The 23,373-nt window shown below is 44.8% G+C and overlaps 2 protein-coding genes across 4 annotated transcripts in view; one reads left to right on the top strand and one right to left on the bottom strand.

Annotated features, from left to right (window-relative positions):
- Positions 1-1,653: 1,653 nt before the first annotated feature.
- On the top strand, positions 1,654-4,911 carry LOC101163677 (creatine kinase M-type). Its single transcript, XM_011482235.3, has 9 exons — positions 1,654-1,785; positions 2,729-2,841; positions 2,928-3,024; positions 3,103-3,257; positions 3,335-3,467; positions 3,543-3,714; positions 3,975-4,098; positions 4,167-4,356; positions 4,431-4,911. The coding sequence occupies exons 2-9, from the start codon at positions 2,749-2,751 to the stop codon at positions 4,607-4,609; spliced, it is 1,143 nt and encodes a 380-aa protein (XP_011480537.1). The 5' UTR covers positions 1,654-1,785; positions 2,729-2,748; the 3' UTR covers positions 4,610-4,911.
- Positions 4,636-23,373, bottom strand: part of LOC101163264 (MAP/microtubule affinity-regulating kinase 4) — a 62,908-nt gene continuing 44,170 nt past the window's right edge. The window contains exons 12-18 of one of the 3 annotated variants that reach the window (XM_023961590.1): positions 22,775-22,958; positions 22,469-22,689; positions 22,076-22,173; positions 15,767-16,045; positions 14,136-14,218; positions 10,880-10,924; positions 7,579-7,755 (exon numbers count right to left, since the gene is read on the bottom strand). In XM_023961590.1, the coding sequence (XP_023817358.1) occupies positions 7,691-7,755; positions 10,880-10,924; positions 14,136-14,218; positions 15,767-16,045; positions 22,076-22,173; positions 22,469-22,689; positions 22,775-22,958 (975 nt within the window). In that variant the 3' untranslated portion in view covers positions 7,579-7,690. Of the gene's footprint in view, positions 7,756-10,879; positions 10,925-14,135; positions 14,219-15,766; positions 16,046-22,075; positions 22,174-22,468; positions 22,690-22,774; positions 22,959-23,373 lie in introns of all 3 variants that reach the window. The other 2 variants (XM_023961591.1, XM_023961589.1) reach the window with 2 other exon arrangements.

Raw genomic sequence — 23,373 nt, forward strand, 5'->3', positions numbered from 1 at the left:
ACCTGAACCAGGTAATCAGCCATGAGTAGGGAAAGGCTATCTTGAAATCATGCAGACACACCGGCCCTCGAGGCCTGGAATTGCCCACCCCTGCTCTAGGTGGACAACAAAGGTGGAGAAAGGCTAGAGAAACCATCTGGAATGATGAGAATTCCACCTCCATGAATTGAAATGAGAAAACCCTGTTGTAATTGACGAGAGGAAGTTCTTAATGAGGGCATTATCATGAGTGGCATGTAGAGTGACTTAACACAAGCTGGAGGTGAAGGAAAATGTCCTAATTGAAATGTTGCCAAAGCTTCAACGTTGAGAAGGAGACGTTGAGACATGTGCACTGATGAACTTAACCCTTGTGCTATCTTATATGACCCGACCCTTACTTTGACGTGTTCTCCCTACCATGACAAAGGTGGATGAAGGTGGAAAGATTTCATGTAATCCATGGACACCAGTGAAGATCACAAATCATTGAAAAAAAAGGTTCAGAGCACTGTCTAGTGGGTCTAGATGACCCATCTCCCAACGTTAAAGTGCCTAGGATGGCACAAGGGTTAAAGGCAACATTATTGCAAACTGAAAAGGAAAACATGGAGAAACATCTCTGTCCGATACTGAATTTCACTCTCAAAGATAACAACTCTTCGGGTCACAAAGCAGATTTACCAAAGACTGCATCCACTGGGAGTGAAGTCAATAGAAAGACCAGGAGACTGATGCTCATTCTGCAAGTGTATGTCCTCTAAATGTGGTACTGTTATGGATCATAAACAAATACTTTGATTTATTGAAGTTTGAAAGTAAATATTTCATTTTTTCTTCTAAAATCTGCAAGATCTTTTGAGACATTTTATGAGAATCCAGTGTGTTGATCAAAAGAGTTGGATGATTATGTGGAGCAAACATCTGAGAGGGAATGATGCTGGTCTCAGTCAAGCTTTTTTTTGGGATCACCTGGAATTTATGCAGCTGTTTGGGTCACATGATGTGTGACTCGTGAGGTTTAATTCCATCAGGTGTGTGTAGTAATGACAACACCAACTTAACCCTTGTGCTATCCTAGGCACTTTAACATTGGGAGTTGGGTCATCTAGACCCACTAGACAGTGCTCTGAACCTTTTTTCTTCAATGATTTGTGAACCTCACTGGTGTCCATGGATTACATGAAATCTTTCCACCTTTATCCACCTTTGTCATGATAGGGAGAACACGTCAATGTAAGGGGGGGGGTCATCTAAGAGAGCACAAGGGTTAACCCTTGCTTAACGTCTCTGAAACCTATGGAGGTCAAAGACACACTGGAAATTGTTTTGGAGTTAATTCCTGGCAAAGCACCATCTTCATTATGAAGTGATTCTTGAGAGGAGCTGCACGCTTAGCGAGCTTAATCGGAAAGACGCTTGATGAAGAACGATGCTAAGAAAGACTGGATTTGACAGACAGACAGGTGAACATGACAAAGAAAACGAGCGCTCCTCCACAGAGTTCCTGCCTGCAGCTTTTATCAAGCACCTGCTGGCAGGAACACGCTGAAAGGTTGGACCAGCCGGCAGCAGCTGTCGCCTCGTCTCTCTTCAAGAGTTTTGTGACGTTTGCTGTTGCCATTTGGAAACACAGAACCCCTCCGTGACCAATCACAGCAGGGGATCCCGTGCACAGCAAACCAATGGGCACACAGACCCTGGTATAAATGCTTAAGTGCATCAGTGTCAAAGCTGGGCGACCCCTACATTTGGTGGACAGGATCTGATCCCAGGATCTGTTACCTCTTTCTTTCTCCTAAGCAGGTAAAAGAAGCAACTCCGGCTTCAGTTAACCTTCTTATAACGTCATAAAAAATGTTTTAGTTTAATCAACACTAAATTGAACAATTTAAACCCTCCAAAAAAGAGAAAAAAGAAAAAATCAGGTTGAGTTTGTTTGGTAAAATCGATGATGATTTTTTTCAGTTTTGTTCTGAATCGTTCCTGAACAATGACGATAAAAATCTGCTCCATCAACGTCATGGCTCCTCCTTTATAAGGTGTGCAGTTAAGGGTGGTGTCACTTGAGCAGGCTGTCAGCTGCTGAGGCCTGCAGAATAGTTCAGCCGGGCTGGATTTAGCCGTGGAACTTGTGCAGCCATCTCGAAGGCATGCACACTTTGACCTTTGGGTGTACCACGTTTCGACCCAACCGAGCTCTGCTTAAGGGAAAGAGACACAGAGTCAGACCAGAACAAATCTGGAGTTCTGAATTCCAACTCAACAACCCAATTCAATCCATTTAAAACCTGAATGCAAAACCAAGGTTTTAGATCATTTTAATCCAAGTAATTACAGTGATTAAAGAGTGATATTTATTATAGATTGTAGAAGTGACCAAAACATTAATGGGAACATTTTGGGTGTAATGCTTCAGAATGATTGGATAACTTTAGGTTGCAAAACTCATAGTAAAGAAAGATTTTCCTAATTTGAATAAAACACAAAACCAATAAAGTTATGACTGAATGAACTCCAAGTTCATCTTAGTCAACTTCTGGAATGACTGGAAAAAAAACTCAGTGTTTTCATTTGAAATAATCCGTTGTGATTATTTTTTATAAGCAATATTTTTAAAGACATTTGTGAATCAACATGAAATGGATTTGCAAAATAGGTTGATAAAGGAAAGCGATGTCATCAGGACGAACTTTAGTAACTCATTGATGCACGTTTAGAACCCTTCTCGGTCTCCTGTTCTTCTCAGACGGTCTACAAGCAGCAGCCATGACGAAGAACTGCCACAACGACTACAAAATGAAGTTCTCAGTGGATGAGGAGTACCCCGATCTCTCCCAGCACAACAACCACATGGCCAAGGTACAAAACCGGCACCAACTTTGACCCTTTTTACTGAAAACATCACACACCTGAGACAGTTTCACAAAGGGGTGTTCCTTCTGTAGGTGCTGACCAAGGAGATCTACGGCAAGCTGAGGGGAAAATCCACCCCCAGTGGTTTCACACTGGACGATGTGATCCAGACTGGTGTTGACAACCCTGGTAAAGAGCAGTGAATCGTCAGCATACAGACAAACACAGGAAACACCCCTAGACTGACTGATTATTGTCATCCAACAGGTCATCCCTTCATCATGACTGTGGGCTGTGTTGCTGGTGATGAGGAGTCCTATGAGGTCTTCAAGGACCTGCTGGACCCAATCATCTCCGACCGTCATGGTGGATACAAGCCCACAGACAAGCACAAGACCGACCTGAACTTCGAGAACCTGAAGGTGCCAAATCCAGAACCAGTTTGGTACAATGATTTTAAAGTCGAGGTCTTCATGAGGGTTTTTCTGCCATGACTCAGGGTGGTGATGACCTGGACCCCAACTACGTGCTGTCCAGCCGTGTACGTACAGGCCGCAGCATCAAGGGATTCACCCTGCCCCCCCACAACAGCCGTGGGGAGCGCAGAGGCATTGAGAAGCTGTCCATTGAGGGTGAGCATCTCATTTAAATATCTGCCCCAGAGAAGAAAGGGAGATCGTATTTAAAAAATGTTTGTTCCCTCTCAGCCCTGTCAAGCCTGGATGGAGAGTTCAAGGGGAAGTACTACCCCCTCAATGGCATGACTGATGCCGAGCAGGAGCAGCTCATTGCTGACCACTTCCTGTTTGACAAGCCCGTGTCTCCCCTGCTGACCTGCTCCGGCATGGCCCGTGACTGGCCCGACGGCAGAGGCATCTGGTGAGAAACCCAGCCCAGTCCGTCATGGTTTTAGATATATAATGGTTGCCATGGAAACCTGCTGGTGTACAGAGGGCTGTAGGGGGACACCGTCTGCAATGGGTCAGCAGTGAGCGTTTGCGTATTTGTGCAAAAACAAATCAAACAAGCGAACAGCTCCTCTAAAAAAACACTATCCAGCTTGTTTTTGTTTTACACTTGTAGATCCACAGCTGTGCAGATCCAAGGTTTGGTGCAACAATAATTCTTTTGTTCTCCAGGCACAACGACAACAAGACCTTCCTGGTGTGGGTGAACGAGGAGGATCACCTGCGCGTCATCTCCATGCAGAAGGGGGGCAACATGAAGGAGGTCTTCAGACGCTTCTGCGTTGGTCTGCAGAAGGTAAGCACGGCCCGTCTCTGTGAGCCGGCGCGTCGGAGCCAGCAGCTCACATAGATGCATCTGCTCAGATTGAGGAGATCTTCAAGAAGCACAACCACGGCTTCATGTGGAACGAGCATCTGGGCTACATCCTGACCTGCCCCTCCAACCTGGGAACTGGCCTGCGTGGTGGCGTGCACGTCAAGCTGCCCAAGCTCAGCACACACCCCAAGTTTGAGGAGATCCTGACCAGGCTGCGCCTGCAGAAGCGCGGCACAGGTACGACAGTCCGCGCATGAGGAAATCCCCGAGGATGATGGAGCAGTGATACGTACTCCGCCTTTCTCTCCTAGGTGGCGTGGACACCGCCTCTGTGGGTGGAGTCTTTGACATCTCCAATGCTGACCGTCTGGGCTCCTCTGAGGTGGACCAGGTGCAGCTGGTGGTCGACGGTGTCAAGCTGATGGTGGAGATGGAGAAGAAGCTGGAAAAGGGAGAGTCCATCGACGGCATGATCCCCGCCCAGAAGTAGTGGACAACTGAGTGACTTGTCTGTTGTTTTTTTTTTATTTTATAAAGAAATGAACATGTAGCCTTGTTGTAAACTTCTTACTGGTTTTGGCTTCTTTCGGTCCAAAGACACTCCACCTTTCTTCCCTTTCTAACCTCTAACTTTCCAACTTTCCTCTGATCTCCTTAAATCATCTCCTCTGTAACATCCTGGGATCAATCGGTGCACAGTCCGGTCGTGGCTATGGAAACGCACCGAAGAAAGAAAACACTTTCCGTTGTAAAACGCAACTGGACTATTAAACAAAGCCCCATGTAACACCATGACTGTTTTCCTTTTTTTCTTTTCATCAAACGTTTATTTTGAAACTTTTTTCACAAAAAAAACTCTGCAGGAGATTTGAAAGTCTTTATTTCTGGTCATCGTTTCCAAGGAGACATGCAGGATTGCAGCTCGATCGTTCCTGTTATTTCAGCCCAAACAGAAGGTCTCATTGATTAACAGTGACAGCTTCAAAGACACGACACCATAGAACTGCAGCTTTACGGTCTGGCTCCAGACAGACAGAGCAGCCTCAGGGACGGGGGGTGGGGGTCTCAGTTTACACACAAAATAATTGCATAACTATTCCTAAATCACAGCTTCACATTTTCAGACAGTGGTGAACATCTGGAGGTCTTCCATGGACAACCTGCAGAAGACATCTTTGTTTTGGATCAGGGTTGTGTGTGGTTGGAGTCCGTGTGTTTTAAGAAAAAATCCCCTCTGAAACGGAAGGAGTGGCCAGTGGTCATCGACCTGGTCAACAGTTATTGAAAAGGTCAACATTCCTCAACCTGGTCAGTATTCATCTACCTGTTCTACAGTCATCAACCTCGTCACGATCATTAACCTGGTCACCAGTCATCTACCTAATCAACAGCCATCAATCAGGTCACTAGTCATTAATGTGTCAACAGTCATCGACTTAATTAACAGTCATCAACCTGGTCAACAGATATTAACTTGGTCAACAGGAGGAAACTGGGGGGGTTATCTATTAAAAAGAGAATCTTTGTGAAAAGATTTTTCTTTGTGATCACAGCTGGTTTCACCAAGAAGCTGCTTCAGCCAAGCAAAGAAGGCATTTAGAGTGGTCAATATTTTAAAAAAAAAATTCAAATTACAAACACATAAAAAAGTGCTGAGCTATTATTTTTGAAAAGAACGTTATCAAAATAAAAAGAGAAACCCACACAAGGAGCCCTATTATCAGGTCAACTGGGGATTCTTGGCTTGGTGGATGTGTTGCACCAGAAGTGCTGCAAGCGAGCACGATGGCTTCCTGTGGTGATGGAGAAGAACTACTGTTGCAAATCACCAAAACAATCCTTAAAGCATGGAGTGGCTGCCGCCTCCAGCGCCCCCTGCAGGCCGCATGCAGTGCAAACCACGGTTAAAACCAGTTTGGCATCATATTCTCAATACAAAAATGTTTGCAGTCCCGTTTTGATTCAGAATGGCAGCCTCTGTGAAGGTCCTGTGTCCATAACAACCACTACATTTTTTCCCCTCATCTTTGAGGGGTTTTCATCGGCACTACTGTCTCATCTCCGCTGCTTTTCTCACCTGCGTTGTTAGTATAAAAAAACAACAACACAGACTTCTGGATGGATTTAGGGTGGAACCGTTTTTAAATGTTTGTGGTTTCGTGCCTTTCAAAACAAAAGTTAGAAGGTCTTTACTTCAGCCTAAGGGCTCCATCTCTGCATGGAAACATTCTAAGCGATGCAAACATTACGAGAAATATGACTTTTCAAGCCGAGTCAATGATTTGTGGGTAAATTTGTTATTTTGGATTTTTTTTAACCTAAAGTTTGGAGGTTACCGTGGTGATAATTTACAATTTTTTTTAATAAGATCTTAGCTGGGGGCAGATTTTAGAGAAATATCTTTTTACAACAAGTAGATCTGGAGAAAAGTTCATGTAACTTGAAAACAATGGCCTTCATGAAGATGATGGGTATAAAGTAGGCAGTTTGTTTTAGCCAATATTAAAATGGTGAATTTAGAAAACAGGCGCACAAGACAGCCTTTCTGCGGCTTCATACCTATTTGATAGAACATGTGGGAGTTGAGCAGCTAACAGCAAGGACCTCCACCTTGGCGTCACGTTCAACCCCTTCCAGTCAGCTGACATCATGTCTCGGAGAAGATGTGGACCAGCTCTGAGGTTCTCTGCAGCTCTTCCGGTCTGTGAGCGGCTCACCTTCCAGCTACCGACACATTGGATGGCTTCCAAGTACCAGATTCTCCGTTTTTACAAATTTGGCTTGATGCTCCTTCTGAGTCCGGCACTAAGTTGCCTGCATTTCTGCATGTCTCCCTCTAGTGGCCGGATGTGGCATCTGCACCAACAGTCGCGAAAGTCCGTTCATTTTAAAAGCACTAAAGAAACCAAACGTAAACACAAAAAATAAAAACCTTAAATAGCAGCTTTAAAAAAAAGGAATGATGACTAACGTAAAGTACAACAGGGAAAACAACGAGTCGCTCCTCATCGTTCTAAGGACAGCGGTCCGGCTCTGTGGGCTCCTTTCAGGAGGGGGTGGCAAGTGCAAAGCGGGGGTCACAGGTCACCTTAGGTCATCTCGGCAGCATGTCTGCGTGTGCGCTTCGGTTTGTCGGGCAGTGACCGGAGGATTAAGAGGCAGGAGGTGTTTTTTGGTGGAGGTGAGGCATCGATAGCCATATCAGGAGAGGTGGAGCACAGGGAAGGAGAAGAGGGAGCACTTCCTGCTCTTCCTTCACCTCTTTCCTGTCTGCTGTCTGTCTACCCCACCCCCGGCTGCCCTCAGAGCTCCAGCTCCTTGGACACTTTGGTGGCGATGTCCCTAAAGGCTAACGGTGCCCCCCACAGGCGCCTGAACCTCACGCCGCTGCAGTGGCCCTGGCCGCCGGGCAGCTGGCAGACCTCGGCCTCGAAGGCCACGCGGGCGCCGGCCGCTCCGTGCGTGCAGGACAGGAGGAAAGGCCCGGCCAGGTGGACCTGGCAGCCGCAGCCCTGCGCCGCCTCGCGCAACGCCAGCACCACCTCGGCCGGGTCGCGGACGCTCCGCACCCTCACATCCCAGCCGCATCGGGGGGTCCGGGGCTCGGCCGCTTTCTGATGCCCAGGTAGATGGCGACTGCACAGAGCGAGAGGAGATGGGCGGAGCAAAGAGAAAGGTCGAGGTGGAGAGTTTGTAAAGAAGAGGATGTTTAGAAGAGGAGAAAAGAAAAAACGATTAGTATCACACAAAAAAAATCATCGAACAGACGTTAACCCCCCCCCAAAAAATACCAATCTGAGTTTTTATTTTGTTTTTAATCACGTTTAGTAAAGAAAACAACATATGCTTACCAAAACATTGTCTTTTACAAATCACTTCTTCTACAAGATGAACTAACACGCCACGCAGACACAAACCCTGCAGGTGGAGTCACTGATCTACTGTCATCTACCACAGGAGCTAACGGGGCTTCACCTGCTGCTTTTAACCTGACACTGAAGTGGAGCGGCCGCGGCTGAGAGGGAGCAAACACAACCTTCAGAACCACACACTCAACCCCGACCCACAACACAAACGCAAACGCGCGTCAGCCCACCGACTGTACCCGAGAACCGCAGTGAGCGAGTGTGACGTCACCCACTCCCACATACGGACGCCGCCACGTTGGGGCCAGACGACGTCAGTGAGCGGTGTTCGGTCTGAGCTAGTCTGAGTCGTTGTTGCTATGGCAACCACTCTCGCCAATCAGGAGTGAGCTTGTTGGAGGGCCACACCCCTATCACTTAAATGGGGGGCTACACATCTGTCACACGTTTTGAACGTTCAATGCAAGACCGACAACTTTTTTTTAAGGCATCTAATTGGTCGGTCTATACATGTAAAAATTTGCTCTACAGAAAAAATCTAATTTTAAAAAAAGGGAATTATCAAGAACATTAAAAAAAAAGGTAGCAGAGCAAGAATATTTATTCTGACAAATATGTTGTAGCTCATATTTGACTGAACTTTTGTTGTTTCTGACACAAAAAGATTGTGTTGAATCCGCCTCCAACTTGGTCAAAGAGAAGAACGGAGGACAAGGACAAAGATGTGACTTTTCTTTTAGCAGAAATTAAGATGTTGAGCAGATGGAGATGCAGGAACAGGGATGATGTTGGTAAAAGGATGCTGAGGTTGGAGCTACCAGGAAAGAGGAAGACCAAAATCTTAGGTTGTGTCTGAATTCCTTCTCTACTCACTACATAGTCCACTCTATAGTGCGTTCTTCATTTTGTAGTGCTGTCCAAATCTACAATTCCAAAATTCAGTGCCCTAGAAATTACCCAGAAGTCTCTGCGAAAAACCAATGTGCATTGATGCTCACTAGATCAGCAAATATAGACCACAATGCATTGCGTCGGAACAATTTTTGCCAATAAAATGTATTTAAATGTATTTTTTTAATAAACCATCAACGTTTTAATCTTCAGGAGGCAGTAGACGCATAGATAATCGTCGCAAAATGCTCATTATTATTAGATTTTGACTTTGTGAAATCGATGATGTCATATCCGCTGTTTAATAAAAAAAAGTAGAGAGCACGGTGTTGAATTGCTGTTAAAATTCAGAGCACTACATAGTAGCACTATATAGGTTTTAGTGGTTAGGGGTTTGGGTGGGAATTCGGACACTCTGAATCGTAGCGGCAGAGATAAACTCTGAGAAAGAGACAGGAGGTAGAGATGAAGTGGTTGAGGTTCTCTGAGCAGAATGATCAGGAATGAATCCATCAGAGGAACAGATCGTGGTGGATGTTCTGGAGATAAATGCAGAGAGGCAGATGGAGATGCAGGAACAGGGATGATGTTGGTAAAAGGATGCTGAGGCTGGAGCTACCAGGAAAGAGGAAGACCAAAGAGGAGGTTAATGGATGTGGAAAAGGAGGGCATGAGGGTGGTTGGTGTGAATGAAGAGGATGAAGAGGAGAGGATTAGATGGAGGCAGATGATTCTCACAAGGAAGGGAAGAAGAAAGACTGTGTGGAAAAACAACAGTGGGCTGAACTTTAGGAAACTAAAATGTGAATGGATTTGACATTCTTTCTTGTTTACTTGGACACATATTTCATTTACACTTGATTACCATATTTTCACGACCATAAGCCGCTTAAAAGTCTAGGAAACTCTGAAAATGCAAATAGGCACGCTTATGAAGCACAGTTTAAACTGCAAGCTATCAGCTACACGGAGGAACATGGGAATCGAACAGCTGCCAGAGGATTCAAGTTGAATGAATCTATGGTTCGCAAGTGGAGGAAGCTGGAAAACGAACTCTGACAAGACGAGAAGACGCAGCTGAGTTTCCGCGGAAACAAGGCGACTGGAGCGATGGATTAACCATGAGGACAGCTGGGAGAAGCGTCTCTACAGTCACCATTCGACTGGAGGCGGTAACGCTTGCAGAGGACATGAAAAGTGAACATTTTCATGGAGGTCTGTCTTGGTGCTTTCGTTTTATGAAACGAGACGGACTCTGACGATGACGAAAGGGAACCTGGCGTGTTTGATAGAAATGTAGCCCATGTTCATTTCAGATACAGAAGAAGAGGACTTTGATGGATTTCAGGATGCTGATTGATGACTGAAAAAAGGAAAAAAAAAAATGACAACCAACTCAGTTTTGCTCCCGCTGCCGTTTCTAAACACACACTAGCATGCATGTTTTACCGGTATGTGTTAACGTGGCCGCACTTTAAAACCCGGTGCGCCTTTTGCATGTGTCCAATACGGCAAAATCCCTATAACCCGGTGTGCCCTATGGTCGTGAAAATACGGTATCTTTCAAGAAATCCAAGGAATCTGGAAAACTTCAGCTTCACTGTTCAGTAGCAGGTATTTATCTCTGAGTCACACTGGTTGAAGTTTGGCTAAAGATGAACTGGATCCATTTTATTTATCACTTTACAGATTTAGTTTGACCTTTTTAAAGAGGTTTGGTTGGACCATGGGTAAAAAGGAGAACTTGAATGTTATTTTCTAATAAAGTTTGACATAAAAACTGTAAATGAAATGACTTCAATAGTTTTTATTTCAATATATAATGACTGAACTTCCTCTTTAGAGGCTTTATTGTCATTTTGCTAGTCAGCTGTTGCGAAACCCTTTGGATGCTGTAAACACAGAAATTCATCAGCAATTAACTCTAAATCACAAAAAAATAAGAAAAGTAAAAATAAATCAAATTTTAAAATATGTTGAGCTTATTCAGAAGAAGAACTCACCTTGTGACCGGAGATCTGCTGATTCTCTCAGGTTCGTCTGTGACCCTCAAGAGGAAAACAAACACATCTGTAAGTATTCAATCCCATCTAAAATCCTCCCTCCTTCCTGTCTGGGTAGCCAACCAGAGGCCTGCGCTCACTACACTGAGTGGAGGTGGAGCAACAAAACACCATGAAGATCACCACAAAGTTAGGGAGGAGGAGAAAGAAGATGATTTACACAGACGGCGCGTGATACGGTGGAGGCCTGACATGACGCAGACACATGTGTTGTTTAATTCTTATTTTATTCAAATTATGCCCCATATGGTTTCAATTTATTTCAAAGAATGAATATATTAAATATTTGCTTTCAAACATTTTTGCTTTTAAAAAAATGTTTTTGCGTTTGCAACACAAATGTTTTCGCATGCGTTGTGTCTCATCTCGCTTTTTTCCTATCTTTGATTTTGCTCACATGTTTCAGTTTAACGTGACAAAGCCGCCATCAAACAGCTGCTGATTGGTCTAGATTCTAACCAAACACATTTTAAGAGCAAAAGGAAAAAAAATTAAAAGCAAAAAAAAAATTTTAAAAGCAAATATTGAATATTTTCATTTGCAACGATGTTGGCATAAATATCACTTTATACAAACTTTATTATGAGCTGAATGTCTTTTCAGATGAATGCAGTTTTATAAGTGGCCACTAGAGGCTCCTGTTGCACAAACAAGATTATTGTTCAGCAACTAGAGTGAACATTCTCTCAAAATAAAAGGACTCTGACTCCACTTGCAGAGCAGAAACACAGCAGAACTCCTCTGGATTCATGAACATGCAGTCAGTCCAAAGAGCTGGCTTTCCTGCTTCCCAGCTGCTTCCGATGAGACGCAGAGGCGTTCCCAAATCAGCCCAGAGACGATAACTTCTTAACCACATCCCACTTATTTCGAAAGAATAACTCAAAGACACTCCCTGATGTTTTTTTTACAGTCTCATTCTGTTGGTTCTCATTCACAGCTTTGGCCGTAGAGTTTTCCTTACATCCTCATCCCTGCAGCTGCTGCATCGTTCAGCCAGACCATCCCAGGTCCCACAATTCCCTTTTCTTTAAGGCCTACTTCAATGAAAGTTGAGTTTTTTTTAAATGACATTTTAATCATTTCTTTAATCAATTTTAATGAAAATTAAGTTTAAAACTGCATTTCTAAGTATTTCTTTATTCAAATTATTAAAAGGTGGCGTTAGAAAAGGCTTGTAGCTGTGACATAGGATCTACAACAGCAAGACAAAAGCTCTGCTCTATTCTGATGCATCCACTTGTAGACAAACAGATCCATGTACGACTTTGTTTTCCACGTTTGAGCTGGAATCTGGCTTAAAATTATACAGTTGTACAGCTCTTATATTGCTCGACATTTTTGTTGCGCAGTAATGTTAGGCTGGGATGTGAGAGGCTGTAAGCTAGTGGGAGAGTGTTTAAACAAAAAAGCTCTCTCTACGCTAACAGCCCTGGCCACACTACTGCTGCTCTGCAGAAACAATGTCCTAGAAAAGGAACTTTTTTTTTTGTATTTTGGCTAAAAACGAGCGCTGGGAATGCTCTGAAAATAGATCAGAAGGCGACCGGAGTGGGTTAATCTGCAGAAGGAACGAGGAACAGAGGAACGCGAAACTGGAGGAAGGATTGCAGAGGAATAACAGGATAATCTTCATGTAACTTAACACTGAGCTGTTAAGGAGAAGCCCAAATCCTGGTTACATAAGTAATCCTGATTTAAAGCAGCGTGAGTCATTCAGGATGACATGCTTCTCGCAGACAGGCATTCGTTCCAGCGGAGCGCCTAAACAAACGCCGTGGCAACACGGGTTCAGGTTTGTTTACATTTTCATCCCGGGTGAGCGCCAGCTCTGATTCAGACAGTCCAGATCTCTGCAGTCAGGTTAGTATTGACAGCTCTGAAACCAGAACAAATATCACCGCTGATAGCTGTTGTCCGTGTTGTTCTGCTTTCCTGATTTTAAAACGTGGACAAACGGCCCCCCAAGAGTCAGCCCGTTGGTCCAACCCCCTGCCTAAAAGCCACAATAAGCAAATTATGAACAAACAAATTTTAGATTTAAAATCCCCCCCCAAAAAGCAGATTTAAAGAAGGACCCCACAGTTGTCACAACAAAATGATAAACTTTGATAAGATTTCTGAAATCGTGCCGTCATTACCTTTGTTTTTGGTGTAAAATCTGTTTTTTTTTCTCTTTCTTTCTCAGGAGTCAGTGGGAAATTGCTTTTGCAACCAGCCTCTAGTGGTCTTTTAAAGAACTGCAACATTCCCTTAATGGTGTCAACTCGACCTCAGAAGGCGGAGCTTGATTGAAACACTTTCATTAAACTCTAAAATATTGTTATTTTACTAAATACGGTTGATAAGAAAAGTATACACTCTTTATGATTTCTAAAATAGGAGCAAGTTTGTTGTTTTACCTTTAACAAATTAAATCAGAGGTAAAAAGTTGTTATTTCGCAAATAGAAGAATCCAACGTTTGTTTTTTCTCCAGTGAACTGATTTCTTCTCCAATAACTGATATTTCTCTCCTCTTTTTTGTGTCTAATACAAAAATGGAAAAAGTAGAATATCCTGCCTCTACAGAATTCTGACCGACTTCCACGTCTTCTAATGATATAAAAGTTAAGCCCCGCCCCCAACCCTCCCGTCAAAGAGGGACGGCCCCTCAGACGCACTGAAGGATGGAATGTGTCAACAGCGCAGAAACATATAGAGATGATCACATGACTGGACATCTGCAATACACACACAGACAGACACACACACACACAGACACACACAGACACACACACACACAGACAGCTGCTGATCAGAGTTTAGGACAAAAACAAACTAAGGCTTTGAGGAGAAGCTGCTGCACACAAGAGTTTATTTTGATGTTTATTTTGAAACTGACCTTCTCTAAACTTCAGGTTGAAAGGTCAGAAAAGATGAGAATCTCCTTAACTTGTTCATTTTTGACGGGAACCCTTCATCCACATAGATCATCGTCTTCAGAAACGGTAAAGAAAGGCGCTGATTCTCTTTCAGGTGACGTGTGAATCAGAATAAACTCTTCTGCAGAGCAGCTCTGCTTCAGGTAAAGGTTTAAACTCCAACCTGCGGCAGACAGCTGATGGATGGAGGGATGGGGGGGGGGGGGTGACGGACAGACAGGCAGGCAGGCAGACAGGCAGATGCAGCCAGAAAACATGGGAAAGGAAGACTTACTAACTGTTTTTGTCCCCTGTGGGAGGGTGCAGCCCGACACGGACTTGTTTGAGCTCTGACGTTTAGAAGGGTCAAGAGTGACCCTAGGAGGAAAGAGGAAGAAGAGAGGGACGTGAAGAAGAGATGAGAGGAATGGAATAGGAAAAAAAATTGAGTCAGAGAGACATCGACCAAAAGGAAAAGAAAACAAACAGTAAAGCAAAGTGAAGGGAGAGATCAGAGTGAGGCAGGAAGAAGAGAACAAACGGAGGCAAAGGAGGACGAGCCGGTGAAAGAATCGGAGAAAAAACAAAACAGATGAAGCAACGAAAAGCAGCAAAGAAGAGAAGATCATCAAAGACAAACAGTGTGACCATCTGAGCAGCAGACCTGGGTCCAACAGCTGATCTGACAACGTTTCATGAGGATGACAGACTGCGTCTGACTTTTCTCTGTCGAGGCGAAGAACAGCACAGGAAATAACACAAATGTGTTCCTGCAACTGTGCGTTTCCCCAAAGACGTTCAGAGAAATCTTTAATATTTGGCTGCAGAAAACGCCACTCAGGCGGCGGTTTCCTCACCAGTTTAACTCCAACCATCTGAAACTTCTGTTCATCTTTAAAATGTTACATTTTTGAGGATAAATTTATTTCTTTTTTTTTTCAAATGACCCAAAATATTTCATGAATTTATAACCAAACCATCTCAAATCAGAATCTTAGAATGTTTTTTCTGATGAAAGTCATGTTTTTTCAGTTTTTGACACGCACACAGGAGGCCCACGCCACATTTTAAGGTCGTAGGCCGCTTCTTAATGTACATTTTTTTATTTCTATGACCCTGCTGCAGTCGACTGGTCATAGTGAACGCCTATACGGCACGGTGAGACGTGTGGAGGCGTGTCGTATGGATTTTTAATTTTTCTAACCCCCTCAAATCCGAGGAGCTCAATGCTGCTGCTCACGCGATAATTGCACACTTCTTGCGTGCAGCCTGACGTTCAGAAATGGGGAAAGTGGGTACGGCATCTTTAACTTCCAGTTTGCATTTTGCTGACGACTGGGATACGGCGTTTGGACACCGTATGACAACATCATCTGTACGTCAGAATTGTGTGTAACTTACATTATCCTTTAACCTATCAAACTATAAAAGCATAACGCAAAGTGCTGTGAACAACAATGGTAGGTTCTTGACGTCCCCTTGAGGTGGGCGTACGACCCTCAAGGGATCTACAGGAAGCACCTGCAGTCAACCCCTGTACAGGGTCATGGGGTCAGGGTCTGAGCGCCTGTTGAGCTTAAAGTAATAATAATTTGTGGTCAAACATGAGGAGAAGTTTGCACAGAAACAGCTAAAGGATTTTGTCTTTTGTACTTTTGTATTTTAGTTGCAGAATTCTAGAGTTTCATTCCGGTCTCAGAAAGACACCAAATCACTTGTGGTGGTGTTTGAGTTAAAAAACAGTTGGATAACTATTAGACCCAGGTCTGATCAGTGAAGCAGCTAACTCCAAACTGGTAAAGGCTGGTGGGTTAGTACTGGTTAAGGAGGAACGGTGAGAGGCAGCGCGGTTATGTTAAAGTTGCTGTGTGGCATCAGACATGAGGTGCTGTGTCTCGCCTCTCATTCTGCGGCTGCTCCTCTTACCTGCGGGTCAGCTTGGAGGTGAGCTTGCTCAGGAGGTTGGTGGTGGCCCGGGTTCTGCTGTGGGGCAGCGGGCTGGAGTCGTGGGACAGCGTGGGGGACGCCGGGGGCGCGTGGGAGGCGGGGCGGCGGTCTCTGATCTGCCCTCCGTGGAAGGTGCTCCTGACCGTGGATCCTCTGGTGAGGCGGGACGAAGGTGTGGAGGAGGAGGAGGAGACGCCGGAGGCGCCTGCGATGCTGTGGCTGGAGGGGGAGGCAGGGGGCAGGCGGTGGGACAGCGTGCTGCAGAGAGAGAGAGAGAGTAGGTCATTACAGTTTTGAGAATTATGTACAAAACATCTCCGTCATAAATAACATGTTTGTTGTTGGAAAAAAAAGAGGCAGAGCCACAATATCAAAGAGCACAAAGGATTTCATTTCTTTATTCCTTTATCTGATTTTCTTTTATAAAAATATTCTTTGTAATGTCTTTGCTTTGGACATTAGTGGATTTTTAATGAATTTAGTTGTATAATAGTGAAGAAAAGAATAATTTAGCTACTAAAATAAGCCAGAATTCTGTCCCTTTATAGCATTTCTGACAATTACTTTATTCAAACGGTTGTGAATACCAAGAAAAGATGCAGTTTGAATAAGCTAGTTCCAAAGAAGCTACAATGGGTGAGCTCCCTGCTCTGCTCCATTCTGATGCATCCTCTGTCAGACGAATAGATCCATGAACATCTTTGTTTTCCTTGTCTGAGCTGGAATCTGGATCATAACTGTACGGCTGGAAAGTTCTGATATTGCTCAACATTTTTGTTGGACCGCTAATGTTAGGTTGGGGTTGTAAGCGAGTGGGAGAGCGTGTAAACAGATGGATGATGGGGAAGGGGGCAGGCCTACTCTTCGCCAACAGTCCCACCCACAACTCAGAGTTTTTTTCCCCTATAAACTATGAGAAACTACAGAAACTAAACTACTGCAAAGTAAATGTAAAAACTCATCTTCGTACATTTCAAAAAACAGCTACGTTCACACTGCAGGGCTTAATGCTCAATTCCGATTTTTGAAAAAATTCGATTTTTTTTTTTGCAAGGCCGTTCACATTTCCAATTAAATGCTAACTTTTGTGATCTCCTGTGTGACCGTGAAATGACCCAGAAATGACCCGCATGCGCAGAAGAGTACTCAACGGGGAACTACATCCCTCGTTGTTTGTGGAAGTAGCTAACGTTAACAATGGATGTCAACAACAGTGTTGTCAACAGCGGAGCTCTTTTTGCATTATTACATTCATTTTCACAAAGGAGCCAGCACAATTACAATCTTCTCATTTTAAGAAGGCATTAGAGCCAGGATCCTCTGCACCCACTGTTGTGGAATGGGAATGTGTATGTGCTGGGGCCGTGCGCGTGTGTGTAAGAGAGAGGAGAGAGCGCATGCAGTGCAGGAGGGAGTGGGGGGCGCTGAAGAAAGTGTGTTGGGGGCGCGCATGTTGTGTGTTACGGAGGAAGGAGAACGGTAATAAAAGAAGGCTTCCCCCAGCAGAACTAATATTAACTCTTTAGTAACCCGCTCTGGAGAATCTGAGGGCCGAACGGGGAAGTGAACCACGAAGGAGGATCCGCCTTCGGCCCTGGAGAAGGTTTCCCCCGCGCTTCTGACCACGGTCGGAAAGGAAAAAAAAGTCATCGCGGGAAAGGTTCAACACCACGCTCAGCCATTTAGCTGGAAATTTCTTCAAAACCCGCCCGGTTGCGATAAGAGCCCTGGAGTTTGGCCTGAATAGAGCTGTCACCCCAAATATTAATCCAATCGGTGACCTCGCTTCCCTTCCAATGACTGGTCTCAGCAGCATCATCCGCCATGGTTGATGTTTATGTTCTCGTTCCAGCCTACTTCAACGCATAGCGTATCGATGACGTACGGGTCGGATAAATGTGGCCTGGCCATTCAGACGGTGGACGCATTTGAAAAGATCGGATCTGTGTCGTTCAGACCGTCTTGAAAAGATCAGATACAGGTCGCATAGGGGCAAAAAAATCGGAATTGGGTCGTTTCAGCCATAGAGCAGAAATGACATTTTTCAAACTGTTTATATTTTATGTACGTAAAAAAACAAACAAAAAAAACAACTTAAAGTTTCACACAGGTTTAAATCTAAGGTCGTAGACGTTTCACAGCAGAGAATCTCAGCGTGCGCACGGACACGGATAACTGCTGTGTGGAAACGTTCAGGGGCGTGTTTGGAGCAAACGAAGGGACAACACTTGAGATTTATCTTCTCTCTGCAGCTTCACACGCTCTGCAGTTCATCACAGGAGGTCAACATCAGGACGAAAACGTTCAGCAAAGTTCATCCGGTTCCGATATGCTAGCTGAAACTGAAACGTCGTTATCGCTCAGGAAGACGTGATGGATTCCTCTCCGACTACCTCCTCTTCGCTCGTCTCTCAACACGCCGTCACATGGACGCACACACTCGCCGCCCCAGCACTAACTGCGTGGCTGCCTGGGGGGCTGGAGGCTGCTTTTCATAACGCTCCAGATAACACCCCCGCACAGGGTTAAAGTGGGGCAGAACCATTAGAGGAGTTAAGCTAAAGAGCAGCCGCAGCACAGCAAAAATCGTTTTTCGCCGGCTGCTCGCCGGCTCGACCACAGGGGGGCGCGCCAGGAACAAATGCCTTAAAAACTTCAGCTTCTATTCTTCCATTTGCCTCCTAAATTTACGTTTCTTTAACCACCTTTTTTGGCCACGACCAGAACTCAGACGAAATGCTATTTCATGAATAAGGAGACCACCTAAATCACTTTGCCATGGCAGCCATGTATTTCTGTAGGCAAAGAAAACACCAAATAATGCTGCGCTGAGGTTTCTAATGTTGATTTTTTGAAAAAGAGCAGCCTGTTGACTTCCAGACTGAAGCACATTTAAAAAGGAAAGTCAGTGCACCAAGTAACCGCTAGAGCCTTGTTTCCACTGAGCGGTACGGCACCGTTGAGAGTGGTCTAGGCAGCGTTTTCACTCAAAGTTGGACCATCATGGTGCAAGCGGGGTGAAGCTAACAACAACAACAACAATGGAGCTCAACTACCAGCTCATTTTTTCCCGCTTGGCTTTTCGTCTACAAAGCATTTGATGTTGTTTAAGAGAAGACTGCTGGGCGACGAAGAGGAATGAAGACGTTCTGTTGGAGTTTTCTTTTCTCCTGATGACCTTCAGCCAATCAACGGGTTTAGCGCCGCCCTAACCGTTCCGTATGTCTATGCACCTACAACCAGCGGGGGCCCAAAAACGTTATGGTTCAGTCCACCATAATGGGTCCGTTTTAATATGGAAACACTCAAAATTCTGGACCGTACCATTCAGTGGAAACAAGGCTTAAGAATTTTGTGACAGTCCTCATCTCTAGGATCTAAGGATCTAAGTGTCCGACGTGTTTTCCAACAAACCCTGCTTTTTCTTTTTTATTTGTAAAACACACCTGACACCAGCCCCCCCAGGACAGCAGTTCAACTACCCCATTCTAGTCGTATCTGGAGCCTGACCGTTAGCTCAACCTGGTCAGGTGGCGTTACCCTGAAAAGTTGTAGCGATCGGTTTTCTTGTGGCAGCCTTAAAAAAATGTGATGGTCAGAAACGATCACAACTTGGACACTCATCATCAAAACAACAGAAAATGTTGGTCGCTGAACTTCCACAAGCTATTGAAAGTGATTGCATTAGTGTGTGGCAAGGACTGTCTTTGGTTTCTATGGAAACCTTAAACATTTCCTTAGACTTGGAGGCACAAAACCCTCCTGAACATATTCATCAGACATGAAAACGATCACGGGACATCTCAGTGGAAGCCTCAACTTTGATTAAAAACGATTCTTTCCGGCCATTTTTGTACCAAGAACAACACGATCTCGTTAAAGTGCATCATGTACGGCAACGGCCGCAGAGGCCGGAGGTCCAGACGGCCTGCTGGGATGTGACTTCAGCGGCATCAGCAGAGGTGAAGGCCTCTCCGTGCTGCTTGGAGCTTTAAAATCATCTTACGAGCCAACAAGGAGATCTCCGTAAGGAAGGAAAAGACAGAAACCAGAGCTGCCAGCGTGAAAAAAAAAATAAGAAAACAACCTCGGGGAAAGAGAAGGAGAGCCAGACGGGGAAGGTTCCTGCCACCTTCAGAGGCTTCAGCAGAGGAGCGTCTGTCATGACAGCAGCTCGCAGAAAGACCCACTCATGCACAGATGACGACCTTTATCCTACAACATGTGAGGCAAACACCAGGCTCTGCAAAAACACACCAGCTCTACCAGTCAGACCAGTCTCCATAAGCAGACCTAAGGTTTTCTGTTTGACGTAAATCTAATTCCAGATAGATTTAAATTCACATTTTTTTGTGTTGTCTCATATTTAAAGTTGAATCTGTTGTTGGTTTTTAATAAACAACCCATCATTTAGACTTGTAATAAACAAAAATCACATTCTTAGTGCAGAGATTAAGGAATTTGCTCCAGGCGGCGTGAACAGAGAAAGTCAGAGTGTTTTCATGACAGCCGTCCTTAGAACGGTTTTACGGTTGGAGTGGCAGCAGGTGGAGGGTTCTCCAGTCCTTCTCTTTCTTTCACACATCTTTATGAAGCTTTAAAGGCCTTTTAGCTTTAAAAGATCGCAAAAGGTCAATTTTACTTTCATTTTTTTAAATTCCTCTAATGCATTCTGGATGAAAGCTGCGCTTGACTCACCTGTGGGGTCAGTACTGAATAAAAAAAAAAAACAGAGTCAAAGCTGATCAGAACAATCTCGATAAGTGGTAAAATTTCAATGATTCTGCATTAAAATCAGCAAACAAAGCTAAAACCTACCACCTAAAGGCTACATAATGTGTTGCTTTGTTTAGAAGCTACAGGAAAAATCAAGTGAAGCATCATCTGAGGTTCCACTGACAGCAGATGAAAGGCTATGCAGATCGAAAACACGTTTATCTTTTTTGGTCGGGACACAGAGAATCCCAAAAGTGTCCCAGAAGCAAATGTTTTTCCAGGTGTAACGTCTTTCATCACAACGCTACAGATCCTGTTGAAGACAGCAGGGCTTCCCTCTTCGCTCAGGAAAGAGATCAGAACTGATGTTCGCAGGATTATCACTGTTACTGTGCTCAGCGTGGCCGAGTGTGATTTGACATCTCGATGCCAAAGAAAACAGAAAAGCACAAAATGGAAAGAGTGCACATTCTCCGACTCTTCTCTAGGCCTGCACAATAAACCGCAAATTATCACATTGCTATGTTAGATGTCTGCCTACTAGGTGGACGAGGGTCATTTAGGGGGACGGACGGACAGACAGACAGCTTTCTCATACTGGCACTTTTATAGTTTGTCCAAAGATGAGCTGTATACAGAGGAGTACAAAATGCGTTAAATACCGCCACCTTGACTCCTTCTGTGCACATACCAAACTTCCGAGAATTGAATTAAAGTTATTTTGACTTTTATTTGAATTAAACTGTTGCAGTGAAATGGAAATGATGTTTTTGGCTGTTTTGCTCATATCGTGCAGCCCTAGTGTTCACACTGGACAAGCAGGGAGGGGCTTCTTCCTCTTTTACTACAGTTTACTAATGCATGTCCGCCACCTATAGTTGGAAGAGGCTTGGTGCAAAATGTCAAAGTGGTGCAAATCTGGTGAATCTTCTCTTTCACAGTTGCAGCAGCCTGGTGCTGGAATGGTCGGTGTTGTGTTTGGATGATTTCCATGTATGTTTTGTGCACACTCGGTCGGGCTGATCACACCTGAGGGCAGCAGAGCTGGCGTGTTAACCAGGCTACGGAGGGAACTGTTCAAACCACCGCTCCCCAGCTTAAACGCCAGATCCCTCACTGATAAAATGGACGAACTGAGGCTGCAAAGCGCAAAAAACGACAAGGATGTTTGAGCTCTGCTCATCCTGGAGACCTGGCTGCAACACTCTGCTACCGAGCTAGCAGGCTACACACTGCAGCGTCATGACTGAACAAGTTAACAATGTGTCCAAACAAACAAGAATGAATGTCCAATCCATTCACATTTTAGTTTCCTAAAGTTCAGCCCACTGTTGTTTTTCCACATCCAAATAATCCAAAGGGAACATTATTAGAACATTCTAGCAGACTGGATGGTCACAATAAAATTTATCTCATTTTGAAACGATTTTTTAATGGCTTATATCGATTCTGCCTCAGGCTGAATCTATCCGGTTCGATCCTTAGAATAGAAATCAGTTCATCGATGAATCGATTAATTCCAACGCCCCTAGTTGTCAGTGAATAACGAAGGTAAAGATAGTGGCGACTCACCTGTTTTCTTTGCCGTTTTGCAGCGTTCTGTCTGTGTTGGACCGGTCCGTACACACATACGTGTTTCTTCGGGTCATGGCACTGGCAGGGATGTTATTCTGGGAATAAATGTGGATACATTTAATTTATTGCTCTGTCGATCTGCTGTATTGAGATAAGGTGGTGGGTGAACATGAAAAAAGCAAACTTAAGATTCTGATTTGATCAGATTAAATTTACTGTCTTTGATGATGAAGATCTGAATGTTAATCTCAGGTAAAATTGTCTGTAAGGTGTTAAATAATCCTTTCTTTATTGAACTCTCATGGAAGGAGTTAGTTCTTTTGTATGCTAACAGGTTTGTCATCGGCCTCCATGCGTCACAGTGATGGTCAGGGGCTCTTTCAGTCGTACCGTGGTTGGGATGGCCTCCTTGCGCCGGTCGGGGATTTCGGCCTTATTTGGGTTGTGTGCGGAGCTGACCATGGGACTGGAGGGCGTGGGGATGCTGCGGGAGCCCACGGTGGTGGTGCTCGGCTTACGTATGGACAGCCGCTCTTCTTTATGCGCCACCGCCTCGCTGGCGCCGCTGGGGCTTCGCTTGGGGAGCACTGACCCCGGAGCAGCAGGACCACCTGGCGGAGGAAGAAAAGTGGTGTTGAAACCTCCGGGATGGGTGTAAACGGTCTCTGTCAGGGTGGTCTCTGTGTCTGGACTCACAGAAGTCAGAGTGCCGTCTCTGGCGATGGTACGTTGAGGCGCTGCGCTGCGGCTTGTGCGCCGATGAGGCCGCACCGGAGGACGTGGAGGACGTGGAGTGCTTGCTTGTCCCGTTGGAAATGGTGCCGGGCCGGACCCGAGCCAGACTCAGGCTGCTGGCTGAGCGAGACTCTGAACCCTCCGCCTGACAGACAAATGCAAATGAAGAACATGAACCAAGAAAACACGACACAAATCTGTTGGAACCACATCATTGCCATGGCAACCGGGCAGACCAACTCAGCATCATGTGTCAGAGGTTGTAACCAGGACAGTTTCGCTGGCAGGAGGGGAGATCAGTGGATGCTGGTGGAGGCTAAATGGGAGCAGGGCTTTTTATCAACAAATATTTTTATCAACGCAGCTTGATTTCCTCTGAATACTATTAAATCTTTCACATCCATCCATCCATCCATAATCTTTCAGAATTCTGGAGGCAAGAGAACCACAACATTGCAGTTAAATGTTTATAATAAGGGGGTATATTACACTGGGCACTATATTCACTAAGGTCTAAATGAGGAGGCTGCATGGGAGGTTAGGACAAGCTGGACGTTGTG

This window comes from Oryzias latipes, chromosome 13 (genome assembly GCF_002234675.1).
Source record: "Oryzias latipes chromosome 13, ASM223467v1".
NCBI lineage: Eukaryota > Metazoa > Chordata > Actinopteri > Beloniformes > Adrianichthyidae > Oryzias > Oryzias latipes.